General features: G+C 31.7%; 1 protein-coding gene across 2 annotated transcripts; it reads left to right on the forward strand.

Annotated features, from left to right (window-relative positions):
- The first annotated feature begins 3,689 nt into the window (after positions 1-3,689).
- Positions 3,690-24,069, forward strand: LOC143241898 (solute carrier family 13 member 2-like). 2 transcript variants are annotated; one of them, XM_076485203.1, is made up of 13 exons: positions 3,692-3,976; positions 5,085-5,234; positions 8,551-8,666; positions 12,293-12,423; positions 13,323-13,401; positions 15,265-15,405; positions 15,991-16,110; positions 16,292-16,372; positions 16,591-16,698; positions 18,886-19,065; positions 19,324-19,485; positions 21,813-21,950; positions 23,856-24,069. In XM_076485203.1, exons 1-11 carry the CDS (start codon positions 3,857-3,859, stop codon positions 19,385-19,387), a joined length of 1,290 nt encoding a protein of 429 aa, XP_076341318.1. In that variant the 5' UTR covers positions 3,692-3,856; the 3' UTR covers positions 19,388-19,485; positions 21,813-21,950; positions 23,856-24,069. The 2 variants fall into 2 exon arrangements, with proteins under 2 accessions (XP_076341319.1, XP_076341318.1); XM_076485204.1 differs by lacking the exons at positions 19,324-19,485; positions 21,813-21,950; positions 23,856-24,069 and having other exon boundaries at positions 3,690-3,976; positions 16,555-16,698; positions 18,886-18,924.
- The last annotated feature ends 902 nt before the right edge of the window (positions 24,070-24,971 follow it).

A 24,971-nucleotide genomic window follows, 5' to 3' on the forward strand; every position in this document is an offset into this window, starting at 1 on the left:
TAAAGTTATTTAATGAAAAAATTATAAATGTGTTATGAATGTTTGTCTAAAGTCCATTAATAAAAAATTGTGAATGCGTTTGTCTAAAGTCAATTAATGAAAAATTGTAAGTGTATTATGAATGTTTGTCTAAAGTTTGTTAATCAAAAACTGTGAATGTATTATAAAAATTTGTCTGAAGTCCATTAATGAAAAATTGTTAATGTGTTATGAATGTTTGTCTAAAGTCTGTTAATGAAAAACTGAGAATGTACTATGAAAGTTTGTCTGAAGTCCATGTGAATGTATTAAGGTGTTTCTTAGATTATAAATTAATCTTACAAAAAGTGACTTTAAAGGAGATTGTGAAAGACCCGGGTTTGGTTTTAGTGTATTATATTCTGGTAATGAAAACATAGTAGTACCGTCCCTGTATATGTCGTAATTATTTATGTAAGGCATTTACCTCATGTTGGCACCTTTACTATCTCCATTACAATTATTGTAGTAATACATATAGCCTCAGGTAATCATGAATTAATGTTCACTGATAAAGAATCTTGAAAGGGTTGTGGTAACGTTTGTCTAATTTGTAGAGTACCCGTTTAGAGTAGGTATTTTGATGTGTAAGCAAACTTTGTTTCTGTGTTAGAGTAACTGACTTAATAGTAAATCAGCTTTGCCTCTATGTTAGAGTAACTGACTTGATAGATGTAAGTCAACTTTGTTTCTATGTTAGAGTAACTGACTTGATAGATGTAAGTCAACTTTGTTTCTGTGTTAGAGTAACTGACTTGATAGATGTGAGCCAACTTTGTTTCTATGTTAGAGTAACTGACTTGATAGATGTAAGTCAACTTTGTTTCTGTGTTAGAGTAACTGACTTGATAGATGTGAGCCAACTTTGTTTCTATGTTAGAGTAACTGACTTGATACATGTAAGCCAACTTTGTTTCTGTGTTAGAGTAACTGACTTGATAGATGTGAGCCAACTTTGTTTTTGTGTTAAATCACGTGATATAATGCGTGAGACCACTTTGTTGTACGTTAGGTTACACTGCACAACAATTTTTTGAAAAGTTTGCTTCCTGAAAAGATTTTGTTGATTGTGACAGGTACCTGGTGGGTATGCACAAATATAGTTTTGGTTTTGCTTCATCACGTAGGAACTCTGAGAAATAGACAGTTAACTGTTTACCGGCAATAACGTATTTAATTGCGTTTATGTTTCTAATACACTATTAAGTTCAACATAATTAAAAGTATTTTGCTCCTGATTTTCGTTTGTATTCAATGTCCGGTGTATCACGTTGCAGTGTTCAACAGCAGTCAGCAAGCATTGACGGATTCCAGTTGCCCTGATATCGTTTTTCCATTGTAGCAAAACTGAAGATTTCGATGAAACGGTACGTGATGGGCAAATTTGGATGTGATTTTCGTGATCAGCAGCCAAAAATCTATAAGGAACGCCCAACAGTGTTCAAGAAGCAAATACTTTGTTGTGCAGTGTTATTTAACTAACATGGATGTGTCAGCTTCGCCCTGAGATAGATTGATTAGTTTGGCTATGTTAATTTAAAGGATCACTCACGTTACCGAAACGTAGAGAGAGAATTATTGCGTGATATGGTTGATTTAATAGTGTGGTACTTAAGACTGTGATAGTTTAAATGTTTAACAGAGATGTTACAGAGCAATGATGTTTTAAGATGAAAGAAGTCTTTGGTTCTAAGATTAGAGTAAAAGGAAACTTAAACTCTTATGTATCTTATGTCAGATTGTCAACTATTCACATTCGTAAGAATCTTTTTATATAATTGAATAGGAAACAAACAACAATGAAAATAACAGTAAACCTTATCAACTTGATTATAACTGATCAAGAAGAAAAACATAAGAGCGTTTTACGCTCTGGTTATCGAAAAGTACATTTGTAGAATTGAGTGTTTTATTGTTGCAATGTAACGATATGGTAAGAGTGACGTAAAACAAACGATAAAATACACATGATATTTTTTGTATCTTAAACGTACTGAAAGTTAAAATCAAAACGTAGAGAGAGTAGAATGTGAAGGTCGTCGTAAGTTAAGGCAAACAATCAAAATCTTTGTCTCTGTTTGTCTTTGGTTCACTCGTTCAAGTTAATTAATACAAATATAATAGTACTGTATGTTGTATGTCCATGTAACCACTTGTTTATATAAATATAATGTCAGTTGTATCTCCATATAAATACTTCGCAGGGTATGGTTGGATCTTCAGTAAAATTGATATGGAGGGTCATTAGATTCATACAGGGATAATTACAATTTTTTTTTAGTTTTGCATATTCTGGTTTTATAGGTGTTTTAGTGTGTGTGTTTTTTTACCATAACTTCGCCCCCTATTGATGGATTTTCATCAAATTTGGCATGAATGCTTTGTTGTGTTGTTTTTTGTCAACTTTTATCTACTTTTTTTACAGTTACATATAAGGGAAGCAACTCTTCATGTCCTAAAATAACCTTTCATTAATCATGAATGTACGTCAGTTTCTGTACATTAATATCTTTTGTCAAACTCTGTTTGTTTACAATACAAGATTTCGAAATTAAGCTTCAGGAACTTAGCGGAAGTCTCTATAATGTTTTTAAAAAGTGTTTCATATTTTGAACATCTGTTGTTTTTTTTACATTCCCTTTATGTTTTGATATTTGGCTCTTTTAAATGTTATCGCGATTAAGTGCATTAAAACTACTAGTAAAAGGATTAAGGGTTTCTTATAAGAAATATAATAATTCATGATGAGTCTCCACATGAATATAACCATATACAAGTTAACGGAATAATTTAAAAAGTTTTGACAGAATTATAAATGTGACGAAAAATAAGATGTGAATCTATAATCTTAAAAAAAAAAGAGGTTTAGCATCAGATGCTAACAATTTTAAGTTTGACAGTTAATAATATATGAATCTATTATTAAGAAATAGGAGACTTAGCATCATTAGGTAGTGATATTAAGTTTGAAAGTTAACAATATATATAAATCTATAGTGTTATAAAAGAGGCTTAACATTAGAAGCTAACAATATTAAATGTGGCAGAAAATAAGGTATATATCCAAAGTGTGAAAAAAAACTACCTTAATATCAGAATCATACTGAACGTTAGTATAACACAATGTCTGGTGTTTATCTATAAAAATTTGTCTCAACTGTTACATAATTAACAAATCAACGAATTCAAAAATATTTATCACTTATATATTAAAAATATTTTTTTGTTTCTGTGTTTGTGGGAATATTAGTTTAGATGTCTTTAAGAATTCTTGAAGTGTTTGTGTATAAGTTTTTAATTTATTTTTTATTTATTTTCTGATGCGTTTAAATCATCATTTAAAAAGGTTGATGTACAGTACACTGCAACATTTGTTATATCTGTTAATGTTAGTGAGACATTAGATTACCTCCCGCAATTCCAAACCAATATTAGTAAGAAGTCAGGTGTTATATTTTGATAAATCCAAACATTATTCACCTACATAATAGTCTTTTAATCCTTGAAAGTCAACGGGTATGCTTGTATTTATACAAGACAACGCGTAATCTTACTAAGCTAGTACATATAACTGACGAATTCACAAATCACATGATGCTCGATTTATCGGTCTTTTTTTTGTTGTTGTTGGGAATCAAGGTGTGGATATACCTTATGTTTAAACAATAAATATGGTACGACAAAAGTCTATTGTTTTATTTATCGGCACTTGACATGTTGTTATGACCATTGTCAAAACTTCAGCTGTTTTCTAAACCGAAGACGTCTTTAGATTATCTTTATTTTTGTAATAGGTCTTCTACTCATCCATTTCAAATTTTCACAAGAACCGCCAATAATGAATTCTTCGGAAGTTAGAAAACGAATAATTGGGGCACTTAGCGACTGGAATAAGATAATAATTACAGTAGGTGCGCCCTTGATACTGCTGCCGCTGCCCTTATCGGCTGGTACTCAGGTAAAATCGCTATTTCATTGATACTCAACCCACAGACCCAGACAAAAATTTTAGGGCTATTCAGGTTATTCAAAATTCTATATGATGTTGTCAACTACCAGAATATTAAGCCTAATCATATTGCTCTCAACCCTTTTGATACAACCCACTATAGGAATTTTAGGGTTAGTTAGATTATTGATAATGTATATATATATATATGATCTAAACCAGTAATTTTAGGCTTAGCAATATTGTTCATAAGTTTGTATGATCTGCAAAGGGAATTTTAGGCTTACTCAAATTATTCACGTTCATATAATCTAATACAGTAGTTTTAGGCCTACTTAATTATCCGCAAGTTTATATAATCTAAAGCAGAAAATTTAAGACGAGACAGTTAATTCACAAAGGTATTTGATATGATCCAGTTATGAGAAACCGATATAAATACTTTAATATTTTAAGCTCTGTTTCTGGGTAGTTATAATACCAAAACATACTTTTCTCCAGGAATACTGGATTGAAGCAAAACTTTGTAGACACAACATAAGCGAAAAGTGATAAAAGCATGTGTTGTAATAATGTAATAATTTAGTAAGCTGGATTCTTGTAACTCATTTTCCTCTTTAAGCGGACAGTTTTATAAAATGTTCATATTTTTTATCAAATATGTTATCTTTCCTTTTATGATAAAAATTAGTGAATAAAGATTGTTCGTTATTTCTTTAACACATATTTTAGACAAGCCTAACCTCACTTGCTTTTGCCAGGTGTATTGTATCGTGTGTAATGTTTACACGGCAATAACTTATGTGTTGAATTTTGTCTTTGAAATTCATTCATTTCTGAAAACTATCTTTTCTCTATAACAAAGCGGAATCGGACTATCTATTGTGTTCACCGAAAGGAATCTAACTCATGATTTTAGCGTTGTAAATCAGTAGACTTACCGCTGTTCCAAAAAGTATAATTATTGGAGTTTTAAATAACATTTATTTATAACAAACGTAATTTATACAAAGTGCTTAACGTGCGAGTGTTTTTTTTTTTTCATTTCCAAGAGTCACCTAAGTATTTTTAACGCCTTTTAACATGTAATTAATTAATAAAATCATATGGATTTCAGGAATCAAAGTGTGGATTTCTTGTGTTACTGATGGCTGTTTATTGGATGACTGAAGCAATTCCACTTCCGGTTACAGGCCTACTTCCTGTTGTGTTCTTACCACTGATGGGCATCATGGATACCACTGCCACCTGTTATCCATATATGAGAGTAAGTTTACACTTTAAATATTTCTTTTACTACTGAGCTTACATTTTAAATACTTCTTTTACTACTGAGCTTACACTTTAAATACTTCTTTTACTATTGAGCTTACACTTTAAATACTTCTTTTACTATTGAGCTTACACTTTAAATACTTCTTTTACTACTGAGCTTACACTTTAAATACTTCTTTTACTACTGAGCTTACACTTTAAATACTTCTTTTACTACTGAGCTTACACTTTAAATGCTTCTTTTACTACTGAGCTTACACTTTAAATACTTTTTTACTACTGAGCTTACACTTTAAATACTTCTTTTTTACTACTGAGCTTACACTTTAAATACTTCTTTTACTATTGAGCTTACACTTTCAAATACTTTTTTACTACTGATCTTACACTTTAAATACTTCTTTACTACTGAGCTTACACTTTAAATACTTCTTTTTACTACTGAGCTTACACTTTAAATACTTCTTTTACTACTGAGCTTACACTTTAAATACTTCTTTTACTACTGAGCTTACACTTTAAATACTTCTTTTACTACTGAGCTTACACTTTAAATACTTCTTTTACTACTTAGCTTACACTTTAAATACTTCTTTTACTACTGAGCTTACACTTTAAATACTTCTTTTACTACTGTTAACAATAGAAAAAAGTGCAGTCTCTCTTTGTTTCTATATCATAAACCACAATAACAGTTCATAATAGAGATCTCAAGAAATTACACAAAACCCTAATAGAACGTTCTGGCATAAATTACCTAAATGAATAAAAATTGAGTTCAGACAACATATTAAAGGCTTTACTGTCGACTGCTAAGACTGTACACATATGTAAACTGTACAAGATAACCACACATGTTACACTTATAAGTAACAGAAATCTGATAAAAACAGTCTCACTACACTTATTATTATTCTCTTGTCATCATACAACGAAGACTGTTTGGTATACTGTACCAAAACCTTTTATAAAATAACTAAGGTCATGAGGTATTGACAAGCTGATTTTGTATCTTCTATATTTCACAATGGAAATGTTGTTATCATTACCCCTTGAAGGTAGCTTTCTTACAGACAGTTGGTGTTCCTTTTAAAAATATTAAGTACAAGGTGAAACAAGAATCAATAATAGATGTACTTTAGAGTAGTGTAACATGTAGATACTCAATGCTTTGTACACTGTACAATCGGTGTCTTTAGGAAGCAAACTTCTATTATGTATGAAATGAAGTAGTAAAATAAATTTAATACATATCATGTTAAATCTTATGACATACATTCGTAGAATAATTATTTTAAAAGACAAAAGATTTTTAAAACCTATTTTTCAGACTATGTTTTATTTGAAAAGGCTGTTTTTTCTACTGATAAATATTTATACGTCCTTAATGAGAATTGTGTCTTAGTGTAAACATGTATTGGCCAATTGCCATGCATTATATATAGATAATTTAGTTACAGAGAAACAATAAATATTTAACAGTATACTCAATGACAATATTCAGATCCATCTTAACATTTGATATCTTGAATTAATGTGATCAAATAGTCAGTAGCAACAGTAAATCATAATGAACTGTACCAGCTACCTGCTTGTTACTTTCATTATGATTACAATTTATTAAGTTAGCTAGCACATCAACTAATCTTTTACCCAGAGATGAATATAAAGACAACAAAGCAAATAAAATAACAAAAAATTGGGAATTTAAAAATGTCAAACTAGTAAAAAGTAAGGAAACAAGACTGACAATATTGTAGAAAAGCGCTATAAGTACGTAGACATACCGCTATGCTCGTAGGTAGGCTTACCTTTCTTTATTAAATATTTCCTAGTAGACATACCGCTATGTTCGTAGGTAGGCTTACTTTTCTTTATTAAATATTTCCTAGTAGACATACCGCTGTGCTCGTAAAGAGGCTTACCTTTCTTTATTAAATATTTCCTAGTAGACATACCGCTGTGCTCGTAGGGAGGCTTACCTTTCTTTATTAAATATTTCCTAGTAGACATACCGCTGTGCTCGTAAAGAGGCTTACCTTTCTTTATTAAATATTTCCTAGTAGACATACCGCTGTGCTCGTAGGGAGGCTTACCTTTCTTTATTAAATATTTCCTAGTAGACATACCGCTATGCTTGTAGGGAGGCTTACCTTTCTTTATTAAATATTTCCTAGTAGACATACCGCTATGCTCGTAGGGAGGCTTACCTTTCTTTATTAAATATTTCCTAGTAGACATACCGCTATGCTCGTAGGGAGGCTTACCTTTCTTTATTAAATATTTCCTAGTAGACATACCGCTGTGCTCGTAAAGAGGCTTACCTTTCTTTATTAAATATTTCCTAGTAGACATACCGCTATGCTCGTAGGGAGGCTTACCTTTCTTTATTAAATATTTCCTAGTAGACATACCGCTATGCTCGTAGGGAGGCTTACCTTTCTTTATTAAATATTTCCTAGTAGACATACCGCTGTGCTCGTAGGGAGGCTTACCTTTCTTTATTAAATATTTCCTAGTAGACATACCGCTATGCTCGTAGGGAGGCTTATCTTTCTTTATTAAATATTTCCTAGTAGACATACCGCTGTGCTCGTAAAGAGGCTTACCTTTCTTTATTAAATATTTCCTAGTAGACATACCGCTATGCTCGTAGGGAGGCTTATCTTTCTTTATTAAATATTTCCTAGTAGACATACCGCTGTGCTCGTAAAGAGGCTTACCTTTCTTTTATTAAATATTTCGTAGTAGACATACCGCTATCCTCGTAGGGAGGCTTACCTTTCTTTATTAAATATTTCGTAGTAGACATACCGCTATGCTCGTAGGGAGGCTTACCTTTCTTTTATTAAATATTTCCTTGTAGACATACCGCTATGCTCGTAGGGAGGCTTACTTTTCTTTATTAAATATTTCCTTGTAGACATACCGCTATGCTCGTAGGGAGGCTTACCTTTCTTTTATTAAATATTTCCTAAATTTTTTTTCCTAGCGGTACCAAATAATACTAATTTTTTATAGCAACCTCTCTCTGATAACAATAGCTTCCCAGTAGTACAGCAGTGTGCCTGTGGACTTAGAACGCTAGAAACCGGGTTTTGATCCATATCCGTAGTGGGCTGAGCACAGATAGTCCTATTCTGTACGTTTATGCTAAACTACAAACAAACGGATAATAACAAGCTTTCTGTACTGAAAGACGTTTAATACGCAGTTCTGAATTAGAGACAGTGATTTTAAGTCTGTTTTACTTGTCTCTGTGCTGGTTTCTTATCTTAGTTACCTGTTTTTTATTGTTATTCTTACAGGATGCGATAATGATTGGTTTGGGTGGAATCCTGGTGGCTATAGCTGTAGAACACTGCAACCTCCACCAAAGAATTGCTTTACGTGTTCTCTTAAGTGTTGGAACAACACCCAGATGGTATGTTACTCCGTCTGAGATAATTAATGTGTAATAATCTTTTGTTTTTGGTGTTGAGGTAGTAAATATACCAATGGTTTCATGTTCACTGTCCTATAAATAAGACCTCTGGTCTCACGTTTTCTGTCCTATAAATAAGACACTGGTATCATGTTCTCTGTTCTACAAATAAGGCCACTGTTCTCATGTTCTCTGTCCTATAAAAAAGGCCACTAGTTTTATATTCTCTGTCCTATAAATAGGACCACTGGTTTCATATTCTCTGTCCTTCAAATAAGACCACTGGTTTCATATTATCTGTCCTATAAATAAGACCACTGGTTTAATATTCTCTGTTTTACAGATAAGACCACTGGTCTTATGTTCTCTCTCTTAAGTATTATCTAAAATGCTTGTGTCATGTATTTTGGCCTAACCAATAGGAAGGCCTCCGGTCTGATGTTGCACGCACTAAACAAGAAGAAGGCGGCTGGTTATGTCCTAAGAAATAGGAAGCTTGTTGGTATCATGCTTTCTGCCCTGAGCTATACCAAAACTACTGGGTTCGTGCTCTGTGAGTTAAGGAGACATCTTTTTTGCTGTTATTTTTTGTAGGTAACAAGTAGTCTTCTTTTAGCCTAAGGTGCTCGATGTAAATAACCCACGCTTGTCATATTGTTCTAATCTTATTGAATAGTGTAATTGACTGACTGTCACATAATAGAATTCTACGGCTGAAAGATCAATTATGTTTGGTGATGGGATTCAAGCCCCACACCGAAAACAGTTTGACAGGTATCTGCACAACTTGATAAATGTCAATATATTATGTGACTCCCTCTAGTGTCTAGATTGTGTACAACTTGATAGTTATCAACAACAGAACATTATGTAGCTCCCTCTAGTGTCTAGATTGTGTACAACTTGATAGTTGCCAATGTGAATGGCCTGACATAGGTAGTTGGTTATGGCGCTTGGCTCGTAATCCGAGGATCGTAGGTTCGCATCCCCATCGTGCCAAACATGCTCGCCCTTTCAGCCGTGGGGGCGTTATAATGTTACGGTCAATCCCACTATTCGTTGGTAAAAGAGTAGTCCAGGAGATGGCTGTGGACTAGTTGCCTTCCCTCTAGTTTTACACTACTAAATTAGGGACGACTACTACAGATAGCCCTAGTATTTTGCGCGAAATTCAAAAACAAACCAATGCCAATACATTATGTGGCTCCATCTAGTGTCTGCCCACTGTGTGTCTATTTCAATGTCTTCTTTGGTAATGTTTCTTTTACGTTCGAGAAGAAATTTGCACTCGTAAGTCTTAGTGAATGACAGATTTTGAAATCATAAGTTTACTGTTTGGAGTTATGCTGACACACTTTTATAAATGTTATACAGCAGTAATGATTAATATACAAAATGTGTGATTTTTTTCATATTCTAAAAACATTTTCGTTAATATTTGGTGCAGCTATTTCCAGGAAGAAAAGTTATCTGTGGAGATTATCTTCATGATGAAAATTAATATTGGTAAAACTGGATATAAAAAATGATCTGGAAATAAAATACAAGTCGATTTATTTCCAAGTTTTAGCGAATGACAGCAAACTAAATATGCGACTAACTTTTACGTAAATTACTTTAGTTTTAATGACAAATAGATTAATTATTTTATTTTAAGTCGCTGTTTATATTTCTATTTCTCTCTTTGGTGGTCAGTTATCAGAATGTCAATTGGCGTTCACACCAAGATTAACCTAATACGTAATCAGTTCTTATATCGCTGTTTATACTTAGATTAACTTAATACGTAATCAGTTATCACTTCTTGTATTGCTGTTCACTGTTAGATTAACCCCATAAGTATTCACTTATCACTTCTTGTATTGCTGCTGTTCACGGTTAGATTGACGTTAATAAATTTGAAGTTGATATATAGGTCTATGTTAATAACATTAATAAATTTGAAGTTGATAATTAGGTTTATGTTAATAATATTAAAACAATTGTAATTGATAATTTGGTTTATGTTAATAATATTAAAACAATTGAAGTTAATAATTAGGTCTATGATAATAACATTAATAAATTTCAGGTTGATATGTAGATCTATGTTAATAACATTAATAAGTTTCAGGTTGATATGAAGGTCTATATTAATAACATTAATAAATTTCAGGTTGATATGTAGGTCTATGTTAATAACATTAATAAATTTCAGGTTGATATTTAGGTCTCTGTTAATAACATTTAATAAATTTCAGGTTGATATGTAGGTCTATGTTAATAACATTAATAAATTTCAGGTTGATATGTAGGTCTATGTTAATAACATTAATAAATTTCATTTTGATATTTAGGTCTATGTTAATAACATTAATAAATTTCAGGTTGATATGTAGGTCTATGTTAATAACATTAATAAATTTCAGGTTGATATGTAGGTCTATGTTAATAACATTAATAAATTTCAGGTTGATATTTAGGTCTATGTTAATAACATTAATAAATTTCAGGTTGATATTTAGGTCTATGTTAATAACATTAATAAATTTCAGGTTAATGTTTAGGTTTATGTTAATAATATTAAAACAATTGAAGTTAATAATTAGGTCTATGTTAATAACATTAATAAATTTCAGGTTGATATGTAGGTCTATGTTAATAACATTAATAAATTTCAGGTTGATATTTAGGTCTATGTTAATAACATTAATAAATTTCAGGTTGATATTTAGGTCTATGTTAATAACATTAATAAATTTCAGGTTGATATGTAGGTCTATGTTAATAACATTAATAAATTTTAGGTTGAGATTTAGGTTTATGTTAATAACATTAATAAATTTCAGGTTGATATTTAGGTCTATGTTAATAACATTAATAAATTTCAGGTTGATATTTAGGTCTATGTTAATAACATTAATAAATTTCGGGTTGATATGTAGGTCTATGTTAATAACATTAATAAATTTCATTTTGAGATTTAGGTCTATGTTAATAACATTAATAAATTTCAGGTTGATATGTAGGTCTATGTTAATAACATTAATAAATTTCAGGTTGATATGTAGGTCTATGTTAATAACATTAATAAATTTCAGGTTGATATGTAGGTCTATGTTAATAACATTAATAAATTTTAGGTTGAGATTTAGGTCTATGTTAATAACATTAATAAATTTCAGGTTGATATGTAGGTCTATGTTAATAACATTAATAAATTTCAGGTTGATATGTAGGTCTCTGTTAATAACATTAATAAATTTCAGATTGATATATTGGTCTATGTTAATAACATTAATAAATTTCAGGTTGATATGTAGGTCTATGTTAATAACATTAATAAATTTTAGGTTGAGATTTAGGTTCATGTTAATAACATTAATAAATTTCAGGTTGATATTTAGGTCTATGTTAATAACATTAATAAATTTCAGGTTGATATGTAGGTCTATGTTAATAACATTAATAAATTTCAGGTTGATATTTAGGTCTATGTTAATAACATTAATAAATTTCGGGTTGATATGTAGGTCTATGTTAATAACATTAATAAATTTCAGGTTGATATGTAGGTCTATGTTAATAACATTAATAAATTTTAGGTTGAGATTTAGGTTTATGTTAATAACATTAATAAATTTCAGGTTGATGTTGGGGTTTATGATGACTAGTTCAACGTTGTCCATGTGGATTGGACCAACTCCTACTGTAGCTATGATGATCCCCATTGTAGACGCTGTATTAAAAGAACTGGACAATTCCATTGACCTCCCAGGTATGACCTTAAACAAATCATTTGTGAGACGTTAAACATATACAGTTTCAAACATTCAGTGACTTATGGATGAGTTTAGGCCTTCCAAAGTTTTCTCTCAGTGATTTCATACATCTGATTTAACATACATTTTAAATACTTTCCTTCACTTTCTATTCTAGTGCCTTAAGGCACGAATATTTTTGTTTAATTCAGGTCTTTTCCAATATTTATGTATAGTATTCATTTTACTGAAATTATTTTTACTTTCTTTTTGCTGAGATTTTTTACTTTACAAACATCCAGTTTATCTACTCTTCTTTCTATCATTATATTATCTTACCATCTTCTTTCTTCACTCCTGCTGTTGCTTTCATTTCTTCTGTCATCTTACTTCTGTTTCTCTATGATATTCTCCTACCATCCTTTAGTATAACTGGATGTAATTATCACTTTTTACCGTTACCTTTAACACTGTATTCTGTTCTTACCTTTAACACTGTATTCTGTTCTTACCTTTAACACTGTATTCTATTCTTACCTTTAACACTGTATTCTGTTCTTACCTTTAACACTGTATTTTATTCTTACCTTTAACACTGTATTCTGTTCTTACCTTTAACACTGTATTCTGTTCTTACCTTTAACACTGTATTTTATTCTTACCTTTAACACGTGTATTCTGTTCTTACCTTTAACATTCCAATATCAATTTTACATTAATTTATCCTTTTCAGTTTTCAAATTTAACTGTCGTTTTGAAGACAATTTTTGTCAAAATTGTGAAGATTGACAAAAAAAGAACCATGTTTTACCTGTTCTGAAGCATATTGTTTGAAGAACTCGAATATAAACAAACAAACAAACAAACATTACTTCTCGTTTTCACCAAATGAGACAGACATTTGTTCACCTTTCAGGATTTGACACACCAACTCCAGACCGTGAAGGCAGTGAACTCGGAGACAGTACTGAAGCACTGAATGTATTACATATAGAGTAAGTATCGAACATTTGTGGTCAGCTCAGGCCATTAAAAATACTGGGTCATGCTTTTAATGTCCACACGTTTTCATACAAGTATTTGTGACGGTGACCTTTGAATTTCTAACGACGCCGGTTACTTGACAAACAAAAATCGACGATGTTCCTTATGTTAGCTAAACTTTTCTATAGTATAATTATATAACACTTCTGTGTAGAAAGACGCAGTCTGTAGGTATAAATCAAAGATTGTCGAGTTGACGTCTGTGACCTCGTATTTATACAGTATTGTAAAATTCATTCTCAGAAAAATTTAGTGAGAAAATTTTCGGACTTTGTTTTTGAATTTCGCGCAAAGCTACACGAGGGCTATCTGTGCTCGTCCTCTCTAATTTAGCAGTGTAAGACTAGAGAGGGAAGACAACTAGTCATTACCACCCACCGCCAACTCTTGAGTTACTCTTTTATCAACTAATAGTGGGATTGACCATCACATTATAACGCCCTCACAGCTCAAAGGGCGAGCATGTCTGGTGTGACGGAGATTCAAAAACGCGACCCTCAGATTACTAGTCGAGCGCCCCTTGACACACCTGGCCATGTTGAGCCATTATCCCTAGAACTTTCTCTTTTTTATGATTACTGATGACAGTTTAAATCAGGACAGTACCGATTTGTGATGGCGCCCTGCGATAAGAGTTGAAATCAGGACAGTACCGATTTGTGATGACACCCTGTGATAAGAGTTGAAATCAGGACAGTACTGATTTGTGATGATGCCCTGTGATAAGAGTTGAAATCAGGACAGTACTTATTTGTGATGACAGTTAAAATCAGTACAGCATCGAGTTGTGATGGCGTCCTGTGCGAAAGAACCTTTCAGACTGATCATGTACTCTTGGATGAAATTGTTTATTTATTTTTTTTTAATTGAGCACCAAGTTATACAAAGGGCTATCTGTGCTCTGCCCACAACGGGTATTGAAACTCCATTTCTAGCGTTGTAATTTCGCAGACGTGCCGCTGGGGGTCAGGGTGATATTCCCTGAAATCAGAAAACTGAGAGGCAATGGTGAATTGAATAATAGAATAGGCTTCATATGAACTTTTTATGTTTAGAGTAATATTTGATTATTGGAGACAATTAATGTGTTATAATAATAAACTGGAAAACAAAGACAGACCAATATAATGTCGAAACATATAGTGTGTTTCACCTTCACGCTTATAACTCATTGTGTATCATCTATTACTGTGTATTGTAATATATTTGTATTCTATTATAATTCATTGTGTATCATCTATTACTGTGTATTGTAATATATTTGTATTCTATTATAATTCATTGTGTATCATCTATTACTGTGTATTGTAATATATTTGTATTCTATTATAATTCATTGTGTATCATCTATTACTGTGTATTGTAATATATTTGTATTCTATTATAATTCATTGTGTATCATCTGTTACTGTGTATTGTAATATATTTGTATTCTATTATAATTCATTGTGTATCATCTATTACTGTGCATTGTAATATATTTGTATTCTATTATAATTCATTGTGTATCATCTATTACTGTGTATTGTAATATATTTGTATTCTATTATAATTCATTGTGTATCATCTATTACTGTGTATTGTAATATATTTGTATTCTATTATAATTCATTGTGTATCATCTATTACTGTGTATTGTAATATATTTGTATTCTATTATAATTCATTGTGTATCATCTATTACTGTGTATTGTAATATATTTGTATTCTAAAAGACATATTCACCTCGCAACTAACACAAGAACTAGTAAAACTATATACAAAGTAACGTTTTCATGTGTGTAAAAATGATGACAAATGTTATCTTCCTTTAGATGTCAGACACCGCAGGAACAAAACGTGAGGAAGCTAAGAAATGTAATGATGCTAACAATGTGTTATGCAGCTAATGTTGGAGGGGCCGGAACACTACCAGCAACCGCCCCAAACTTAGTTTTCAAATTTGTTTTGGAAGAGTAAGTGAAGGAGACCTCTCATGTTCTTTATATGGGACAAAATATAACATTAACCGTTCTCAATATCAAGGTTCTGTTTACATCTGTGTACAATTACTAGGTTCTGTTTACATCTGTGTACAATTACTAGGTTCTGTTTACATCTATGTACAAATACTAGGTTCTGTTTACATCTATGTACAAATACTAGGTTCTGTTTACATCTATGTACAGTTAAGTTTAACAATTACTAGGTTCTGTTTATATCTACGTACAGTAACGTTTCACACTTACTAGGTTCTGTTTACATCTATGTACAATTACTAGGTTCTGTTTATATCTATGTACAGTAACGTTTCACACTTACTAGGTTCTGTTTACATCTATGTACAATTACTAGGTTCTGTTTATATCTACGTACAGTAACGTTTCACACTTACTAGGTTCTATTTACATATGTGTACAGTTAAATTTCTCACTTATGAGGTTCTGCTCACACATGTGTAGGATAACCTTTAAGATGTTGAATTTGTGCGTGATTAGAGTTACAATTCATATTATTATGCGTGCCACGTTTTAGTGACATGTAGATGATTTCTTCCACAGTTTATACCCAAGTTTTGGCGGGGTAAGCTTCACAACATGGATGGTATTCAACACTCCCGGAATAATATTATGTGTAGGAATTATTTGGTTTTTAACTGTTTTCTTCGTACTTCGGAAAATGTAAGTATCAAGTTATGATGTGAAAAAACACTTGCGTTAATGACATGTACGATAAAGTCTTTTACTCTCAGTTAATAAAAAACTGAAATTGTTCAGACAGTGTTGTATATGGTGCTTCGTGTGTTGTATTTCATGGTTAATGAGATAACTGACTAACAACAATATGTTTGTTCATATCCAGACCACAAACTTCCACACATGAACAACAGTCTCAGGTGAAGAACTTTATTCGGTTAAAGTACAAAGAACTTGGAAGTTGGACGTAAGTAATAAGAATAACGTATTAATAAATCTGTCTTTTCTAATACATAGACTGTAAAAATTAAAGGACACGTATCACAGTCACATAATAAATACATGTATAATTTGAAGTCTCCTCATGTGTTTTGTTTATTGTAAAGTAACTAACTTGTATTTATACCTCAAGCTGTGTATTTTATTCAGTGTGACGTAACTGACCACAACTTCCACTTCCTTCAGTTTTCACCAGATTTCAGTCATTGTTCTGTTTACTATTCTCGCTATACTTTGGTTGTTTCGAAATCCAGAATTTATGAAAGGTTGGGAAACTCTAATTCCAGTAAACACGTGAGTATCTTATATGTTACTTGTATTACATTAGATATTCTGTACGTACATAACTAGTATCTTATTTGTTACTTATATTACATGTATTTACATTAGATATTCTTTACGTACATAACTAGTATCTTATTTGTTACTTATATTACATGTATTTACATTAGATATTCTGTACGTACATAACTAGTGTCTTATTTGTTACTTATATTACATGTATTTACATTAGATATTCTGTACGTACATAACTAGTGTCTTATTTGTTACTTATATTACATGTATTTACATTAGATATTCTGTACGTACATAACTAGTGTCTTATTTGTTACTTATATTACATGTATTTACATAAGGATATTCTGTACATACATAACTAGTATCTTATTTGTTGCTTATATTACATGTATTTACATTAGATATTCTGTACGTACATAACTAGTATCTTATTTGTTGCTTATATTACATGTATTTACATAAGATATTCTGTACGTACATAACTAGTATCTTATTTGTTACTTATATTACATGTATTTACATTAGATATTCTGTACGTACATAACTAGTATCTTATTTGTTACTTATATTACATGTATTTACATTAGATATTCTGTACGTACATAACTAGTATCTTATTTGTTACTTATATTACATGTATTTACATTAGATATTCTGTGCGTACATAACTAGTATCTTATTTGTTACTTATATTACATGTATTTACATTAGTTATTCAGTACGTACATAACTAGTATCTTATTTGTTACTTATATTACATGTATTTACATTAGATACTCTGTACGTACATAACTAGTATCTTATTTGTTACTTATATTACGTGTATTTACATTAGATATTCTGTACGTGCATAACTGGTATCTTATTTGTTGCTTATATTACATGTATTTACATTGGATATTCTGTGCGTGCATAACTGGTATCTTATTTGTTACTTATATTACATGTATTTACATTAGTTATTCAGTACGTACATAACTAGTATCTTATTTGTTACTTATATTACATGTATTTACATTAGATACTCTGTACGTACATAACTAGTATCTTATTTGTTACTTATATTACATGTATTTACATTAGATATTCTGTACGTACATAACTAGTATCTTATTTGTTACTTATATTACATGTATTTACATTAGATATTCTGTACGTACATAACTAGTATCTTATTTGTTACTTATATTACATGTATTTACATTAGATATTCTTTGCGTTACATAACTAGTATCTTATATGTTGCTTATATTACATGTATTTACATCAGATATTCTTTACGTACATAACTAGTATCTTATTTGTTACTTATATTACATGTATTTACATTAGATATTCTGTACGTACATAACTAGTATCTTATTTGTTACTTATATTACATGTATTTACATTAGATATTCTTTACGTACATAACTAGTATCTTATATGTTACTTATATTACATGTATTTACATCAGATATTCTTTACGTACATAACTAGTATCTTATTTGTTACTTATATTACATGTATTTACATTAGATATTCTGTACGTACATAACTAGTATCTTATTTGTTACTTATATTACATGTATTTACATTAGATATTCTGTACGTACATAACTAGTATCTTATTTGTTACTTATATTACATGTATTTACATTAGATATTCTTTACGTACATATCTAGTATCTTATTTGTTTCAGTAAATTCTTAACCACTCAGCTCACACCAACTCAACCATAAACAAATAACTGAGAATGTGGTAATATTACGTAATAACTGAGAATGTGGTAATATTACGTTTCGGAAATTTTATATTTTTTCACCAAATCAGGTTAATAGTGGTATTTCAAGTTTATTATATTTTATAGTCTGTTTATCTTTGTCGATATTTATGTAACCAGTGCTTAATTTCTGCTGGATCTGTTTTGAATCTTTAATTTTTAAAGGTAAAGATGAAAACACTACAGTGTTGTCAAGAAGTCCTTACAAACGGACGTCTGAATGACGTATGAACAGCATTACCTCCCATCACCCTAACAGTTATTTTCCACAACACGAAATATTACACACCCACACTCCCATCAACACGAGGAGTACATTCTTTCTTTGTTTTCTTCTAAAATTAAGTACTGTTTATAAAGGTTGTTTGAAGTATTCTCAAAGGCGCTGCCGTAATAAAGCGAAACGTTTTTCCCCTAGTAAAATAGACGATGCTACGTCAACCCTTCTTGTGGGAACCTTGTTGTTCATTGTTCCTGCCAATCCATGGCACAAGAGTGCTCGCATTCCTTTATTGGACTGGAAGACGGCCGAAGCAAAGATGCCATGGGGAGTATTACTTCTCATTGGTGGAGGATTTTCCTGGCAGAGGGCGTTCAGGTAGTATAATACCTCAGCGGCTAATATTACGTTGTAATGAAACTTCCAAACCCATCATTTAACAAAGGAAACACGTATACGTAGACTGTAGCTATACAAACTAAGCCAGAATAGTTTATATTGGTTTTGTTTTTAATATGAATAGATTATATAAAGCATGCATGTTTACGTTTGGGCACGTCTAATATGAACCAAGTCTTCTCAAAGTTAGCAGACTGTCTAAATAACTAATTATAATAGAATGTCTCTCCCCGACAGAAATCTGGCTTGTCCACTTGGCTCGGAGGTCAGCTGGGTTTCCTGGAAAATTTCCCCGAGATAGTTGTAGTTTTGTTTCTGAGTTGTTTCATGTTGGTGTTTATTGAAATAGCAGGAAACACAGCCGCAGCGACAATAATCCTTCCCGTGATTGGCGATCTGGTAAGTTCTATAACATCTAAGTTCCATTTGCTGTTTTTGATAAGTGGAACAAAGTTTTGTGTAATAATTATTTACACTCAAAAACTGCAACTTACCCACCTTAGCAGGTTAATTAAACATGTCTCAAAATACACCAGTTACCATGATTTTCAAACGTTCACAGTTACGTAAAATAACTTATCTTTCCAATAACAATCTTTCCAAAATTGTCTTTCGTAAATATCAAGGTAAATGACTATAAACTATCACACAACTTTGACATTATCTTTAAACGAAAGTAAAATAAATGAGTGGTAACACTGATATTTAGTTCTAGAAAGTATTTGTTTTACTTCTTACATGAATAAATGGTATATTTTATTGCATCAGTGATTGTAACGACAAAATATGTAATAATTCATGGTTTCACATCATGATCATAACATTGTTACAACACTGTCTTGTGTCACATCATGGTGATAACATTGTTACAATACTGTCTTGTGTCACATCATGGTGATATCATTGTTACAACACAATCTTGTGTCACATCATGGTGATAACATTGTTACAACACAGTCTTGTGTCACATCATGGTGATAACATTGTTACAATACTGTCTTGTGTCACATCATGGTGATAACATTGTTACAACACAGTCTTGTGTCACATCATGGTGATAACATTGTTACAACAGTGTCTTGTGTCACATCATGGTGATGACATTGTTACAACAATGTCTTGTGTCACATCATGATCATAACATTGTTACAGCACTGTCTTGTGTCACATCATGGTGATAACATTGTTACAATACTGTCTTGTGTCACATCATGGTGATATCATTGTTACAATACAATCTTGTGTCACATCATGGTGATAACATTGTCACAACACAGTCTTGTGTCACATCATGGTGATAACATTGTTACAATACTGTCTTGTGTCACATCATGGTGATAACATTGTTACAGCACTGTCTTGTGTCACATCATGGTGATAACATTGTTACAACACAATCTTGTGTCACATCATGGTGATAACATTGTTACAACAGTGTCTTGTGTCACATCATGGTGATGACATTGTTACAACACTGTCTTGTGTCACATCATGATCATAACATTGTTACAGCACTGTCTTGTGTCACATCATGGTGATAACATTGTTACAATACTGTCTTGTGTCACATCATGGTGATATCATTGTTACAATACAATCTTGTGTCACATCATGGTGATAACATTGTTACAACACAGTCTTGTGTCACATCATGGTGATAACATTGTTACAATACTGTCTTGTGTCACATCACGGTGATAACATTGTTACAACACAGTCTTGTATCACATCATGGTGATAACATTGCTACAACACAGTCTTGTGTCACATCATGGTGATAACATTGTTACAACAGTGTCTTGTATCACATCATGATCATAACATTGTTACAGCACTGTATTGTGTCACATCATGGTGATAACATTGTTACAATACTGTCTTGTGTCACATCATGGTGATAACATTGTTACAACAGTGTCTTGTATCACATCATGATCATAACATTGTTACAGCACTGTCTTGTGTCACATCATGGTGATATCATTGTTACAACACAGTCTTGTGTCACATCATGGTGATATCATTGTTACAACACAGTCTTGTGTCACATCATGGTGATAACATTGTTACAACACTGTCTTGTGTCACATCGTGGTGATAACATTGTTACAACACAGTCTTGTGTCACATCGTGGTGATAACATTGTTACAACACAGTCTTGTGTCACATCATGGTGATAACATTGTTACAAGTGTCTTGTGTCACATCATGGTGATAACATTGTTACAACACAGTCTTGTGTCACATCATGGTGATAACATTGTTACAATACTGTCTTGTGTCACATCATGGTGATAACATTGTTACAACACAGTCTTGTGTCACATCATGGTGATAACATTGTTACAACAGTGTCTTGTGTCACATCATGGTGATGACATTGTTACAGCACTGTCTTGTGTCACATCATGATCATAACATTGTTACAGCACTGTCTTGTGTCACATCATGGTTATAACATTGTTACAATACTGTCTTGTGTCACATCATGGTTATAACATTGTTACAACACATTCTTGTGTCACTTCATGGTGATAACATTGTTACAACACAGTCTTGTGTCACGTCATGGTGATAACATTGTTACAACACAGTCTTGTGTCACATCATGGTGATAACATTGTTACAACACAGTCTTGTGTAATAACTTTAGCCTCTTCTCTTTACATTTGCATATTTGATTCTAGTTGTTTATGGTCCATGGTTGTTTTATGTCTCTCTCTAGGCCAGCAAAGTTCACATAAATCCACTAGCTGTGATGCTTCCAGCCGCTATTAGCTGTTCTTTTGCCTTCATGTTTCCAGTGTCCTCAGGACCAACAGCCTTAGTATTTGAAGGAGCAAAAATGAAAATAAAAGATATGGTGAGTTATGTGTTAACAGTCCATGACTAACAGCAAATAAAACTAATACTAATGTAAGAAGTGCGAACAGCTATAATTTGTGTTCAACCTTTGAGTAATGGCACGCACAAGTGTAAGGAGGTCTCAGTTTCCTGACCTTTAAGTCGTTTTTCTCAGTCATGGAAATTATCAACAACAATTGAAAGATACACTTGATTCAACAAGTTTTGTGCTGTGAATTAGTAAATAAAGGATTAAACAATAGGAAACACAGGGGACTTTATGTCTTTCCAAATCATAAGAAGGTGATAAGTGTCGATACACAATTTAGTTTTAGATTTGAATAGTTTATGAGATCGGGTAGAAAACAGGATGTGTTTACTTATCTCAATATTATAACTAAATTAACACTTGAAACCTAAACTTTCTATGTCCCTCGTAATATCATATGCATGCTACCGTCTTCGAACATTTATTTTTATTATTATACACTTGGGAATATCAAAAATATCTTTAAACAAGATGTTTTTTGTTTATTTAGATCTATTATTTATTATGTGTCGTATTTCAGCCATAAGCAATATTATCCCAAACTCCATTAAACTGAAAGGTTCACTTGATTGTATGAATATAGTTTGTAATACGGCTTTTGTTAAAACAGGTAATAATTACTACAACTGTAAACACACAGTTAAAACCACGAACAATAACAAATGCAATCAAACATTTAATTGACTGCTAGAAGTTATTAAATAACATTCTAGAAAGCTACACCGCTCGTGATAGTTACTGAAGCTACTCACAACAAATTTTTACATTAATGCCAAAATTAGATTCATATTTTACTATTGATGAACAATACCACAAGAAGAGAGACTGAATAGTGAATATTGAAGAACATGAGCTACTTAACAAGGAGTTCAATAACAATAGATTTATGACAGTGAAACATTTTAAATTAAAAGTTTGGTGGTTGGTTTGTTACTAGTATCCAATAGATTTATGATAGTGAAACATTTTAAATTAAAAGTTTGGTGGTTGGTTTGTTACTAGTATCCAATAGATTTATGATAGTGAAACATTTTAAATTAAAAGTTTGGTGGTTGGTTTGTTACTAGTATCCAATAGATTTATGATAGTGAAACATTTTAAATTAAAAGTTTGGTGGTTGGTTTGTTACTAGCATCATATTTTACTATTGATGAACAATACCACAAGAAGAGAGACTGTATAGTGAATATTGAAGAACATTAGCTACTTAACAAGGAGTTCAATAACAATAGATTTATGATAGTGAAACATTTTAAATTAAAAGTTTGGTGGTTGGTTTGTTACTAGTATCCAATAGATTTATGATAGTGAAACATTTTAAATTAAAAGTTTGGTGGTTGGTTTGTTACTAGTATCAGAAACATTCCATTACCCGTCTGGCTTATTAACATATTTTACAAACAAACCGTTTGGTAATGAAAGTTTATTAACATATTTTACAAACAAACCGTTTGGTAATGAAAGTTTATTAACATATTTTACAAACAAGCCGTTTGTTAATGAAAGTTTATTAACATATTTTACAAACAAGCCGTTTGTTAATGAAAGTTTATTAACATATTTTACAAACAAGCCGTTTGTTAATGAAAGTTTATTGACGTATTTTACAAACAAGCCGTTTGGTAATGAGTAATGTATTACTTAAGTCTAAAATGCCAATTTATACTTCACAAATAGATACACAAGACTTTGTTTCTTGGTAACCGAACTTGTAAGTAAGAACTTCTTTATTAATACTTTGTCGAATTAAAATCATCGTGGAACAGTTGTCCTTCACACACAAGAGAAAACAACACACACGTAGTTTTGCTGACGTATTTACATCCTGATATACAAGATTAAACTTGATATAAGTCATGTTTCTCTTATTTCTAGATTTTACCAGGAATAATTGCGAAAATCATATGTCTCCTGGTGACCTTACTAATGGTCAACACTCTTGGTGTGGTGATGTTCCACGTCAACACATTTCCAGATTGGGCAAACAACACCCATGTGGATCATCTTTCTTGAGCAACGTTCTATTTTAGTCACATTGGAAATAATTATTTATTTTTGTAAGAAATAAAAGTTCATTAGTTCACGAAAATGGTTCTACTTCGTATATATTATCAGTGATGTCGAGAAACCCACTTGTTGAGAAATATTTATGTAAAAACGGCTCGTTTGGGTTGAGAAAATATTTTACGTAGAAGAGCGAACAACGTTTCGACCTTCTTCGGTCATCGTCAGGTACACAAAGAAAGAAAGAGGTAACTGACCAGAAGCTGACCACATGTTTGGAAGGTGTTGTGTAACTGAGTGTCGGAATGTAGAGGGCGGTGTTAGATGTTTGAAAATAAACCAATATAAAGGAACGCCTTTATACCTATATTAAATATAATAAAATAAAATTATATATTCAAACATCTAACACTGCCCTCTACATTCCGACACTCAGTTACACAACACCTTTCAAACATGTGGTCAGCTTCCGGTCAGTTACCTCTTTCTTTGTGAACCTGACGATGACCGAAGAAGGTCGAAACGTTGTTCGCTCTTCTACGTAAAATATTTTCTCAACCCGAACGAGCCGTTTTTGCATACATATATATTATTGCTATGATACTGATCTAGTGTTCAGCGCGAAACCGAGTCAATGGTTCACGTCAGGTTGCTAAAAATTGTTTCACAATCTGGACCCTATGGATGCTTATAAGAATGAAGGGCAAACCCATTATTCGATTAGAGTAGCCCCTAAACAGGCGGTGGGTGTTCTTCTTCTAATCTGCCAGTTCAGAATCAGGAACAGCTTCACGAATAATCGAAACAAACACCGAAACTGAAACCATTAATAATACAAATAGTTACGTCTTATCGTAGTATTATCAAATAGTTACGTCTTATCGTAGTGTTATCAAATAGTTACGTCTTATCGTAGTGTTATCAAATAATTACGTCTTATGGTAGTGTTATCAAATAGTTACGTCTTATCGTTGTGTTATCAAATAG

Source organism: Tachypleus tridentatus, unplaced genomic scaffold (genome assembly GCF_004210375.1).
Source record: "Tachypleus tridentatus isolate NWPU-2018 unplaced genomic scaffold, ASM421037v1 Hic_cluster_1, whole genome shotgun sequence".
NCBI classification, from domain to species: Eukaryota; Metazoa; Arthropoda; class Merostomata; order Xiphosura; family Limulidae; genus Tachypleus; species Tachypleus tridentatus.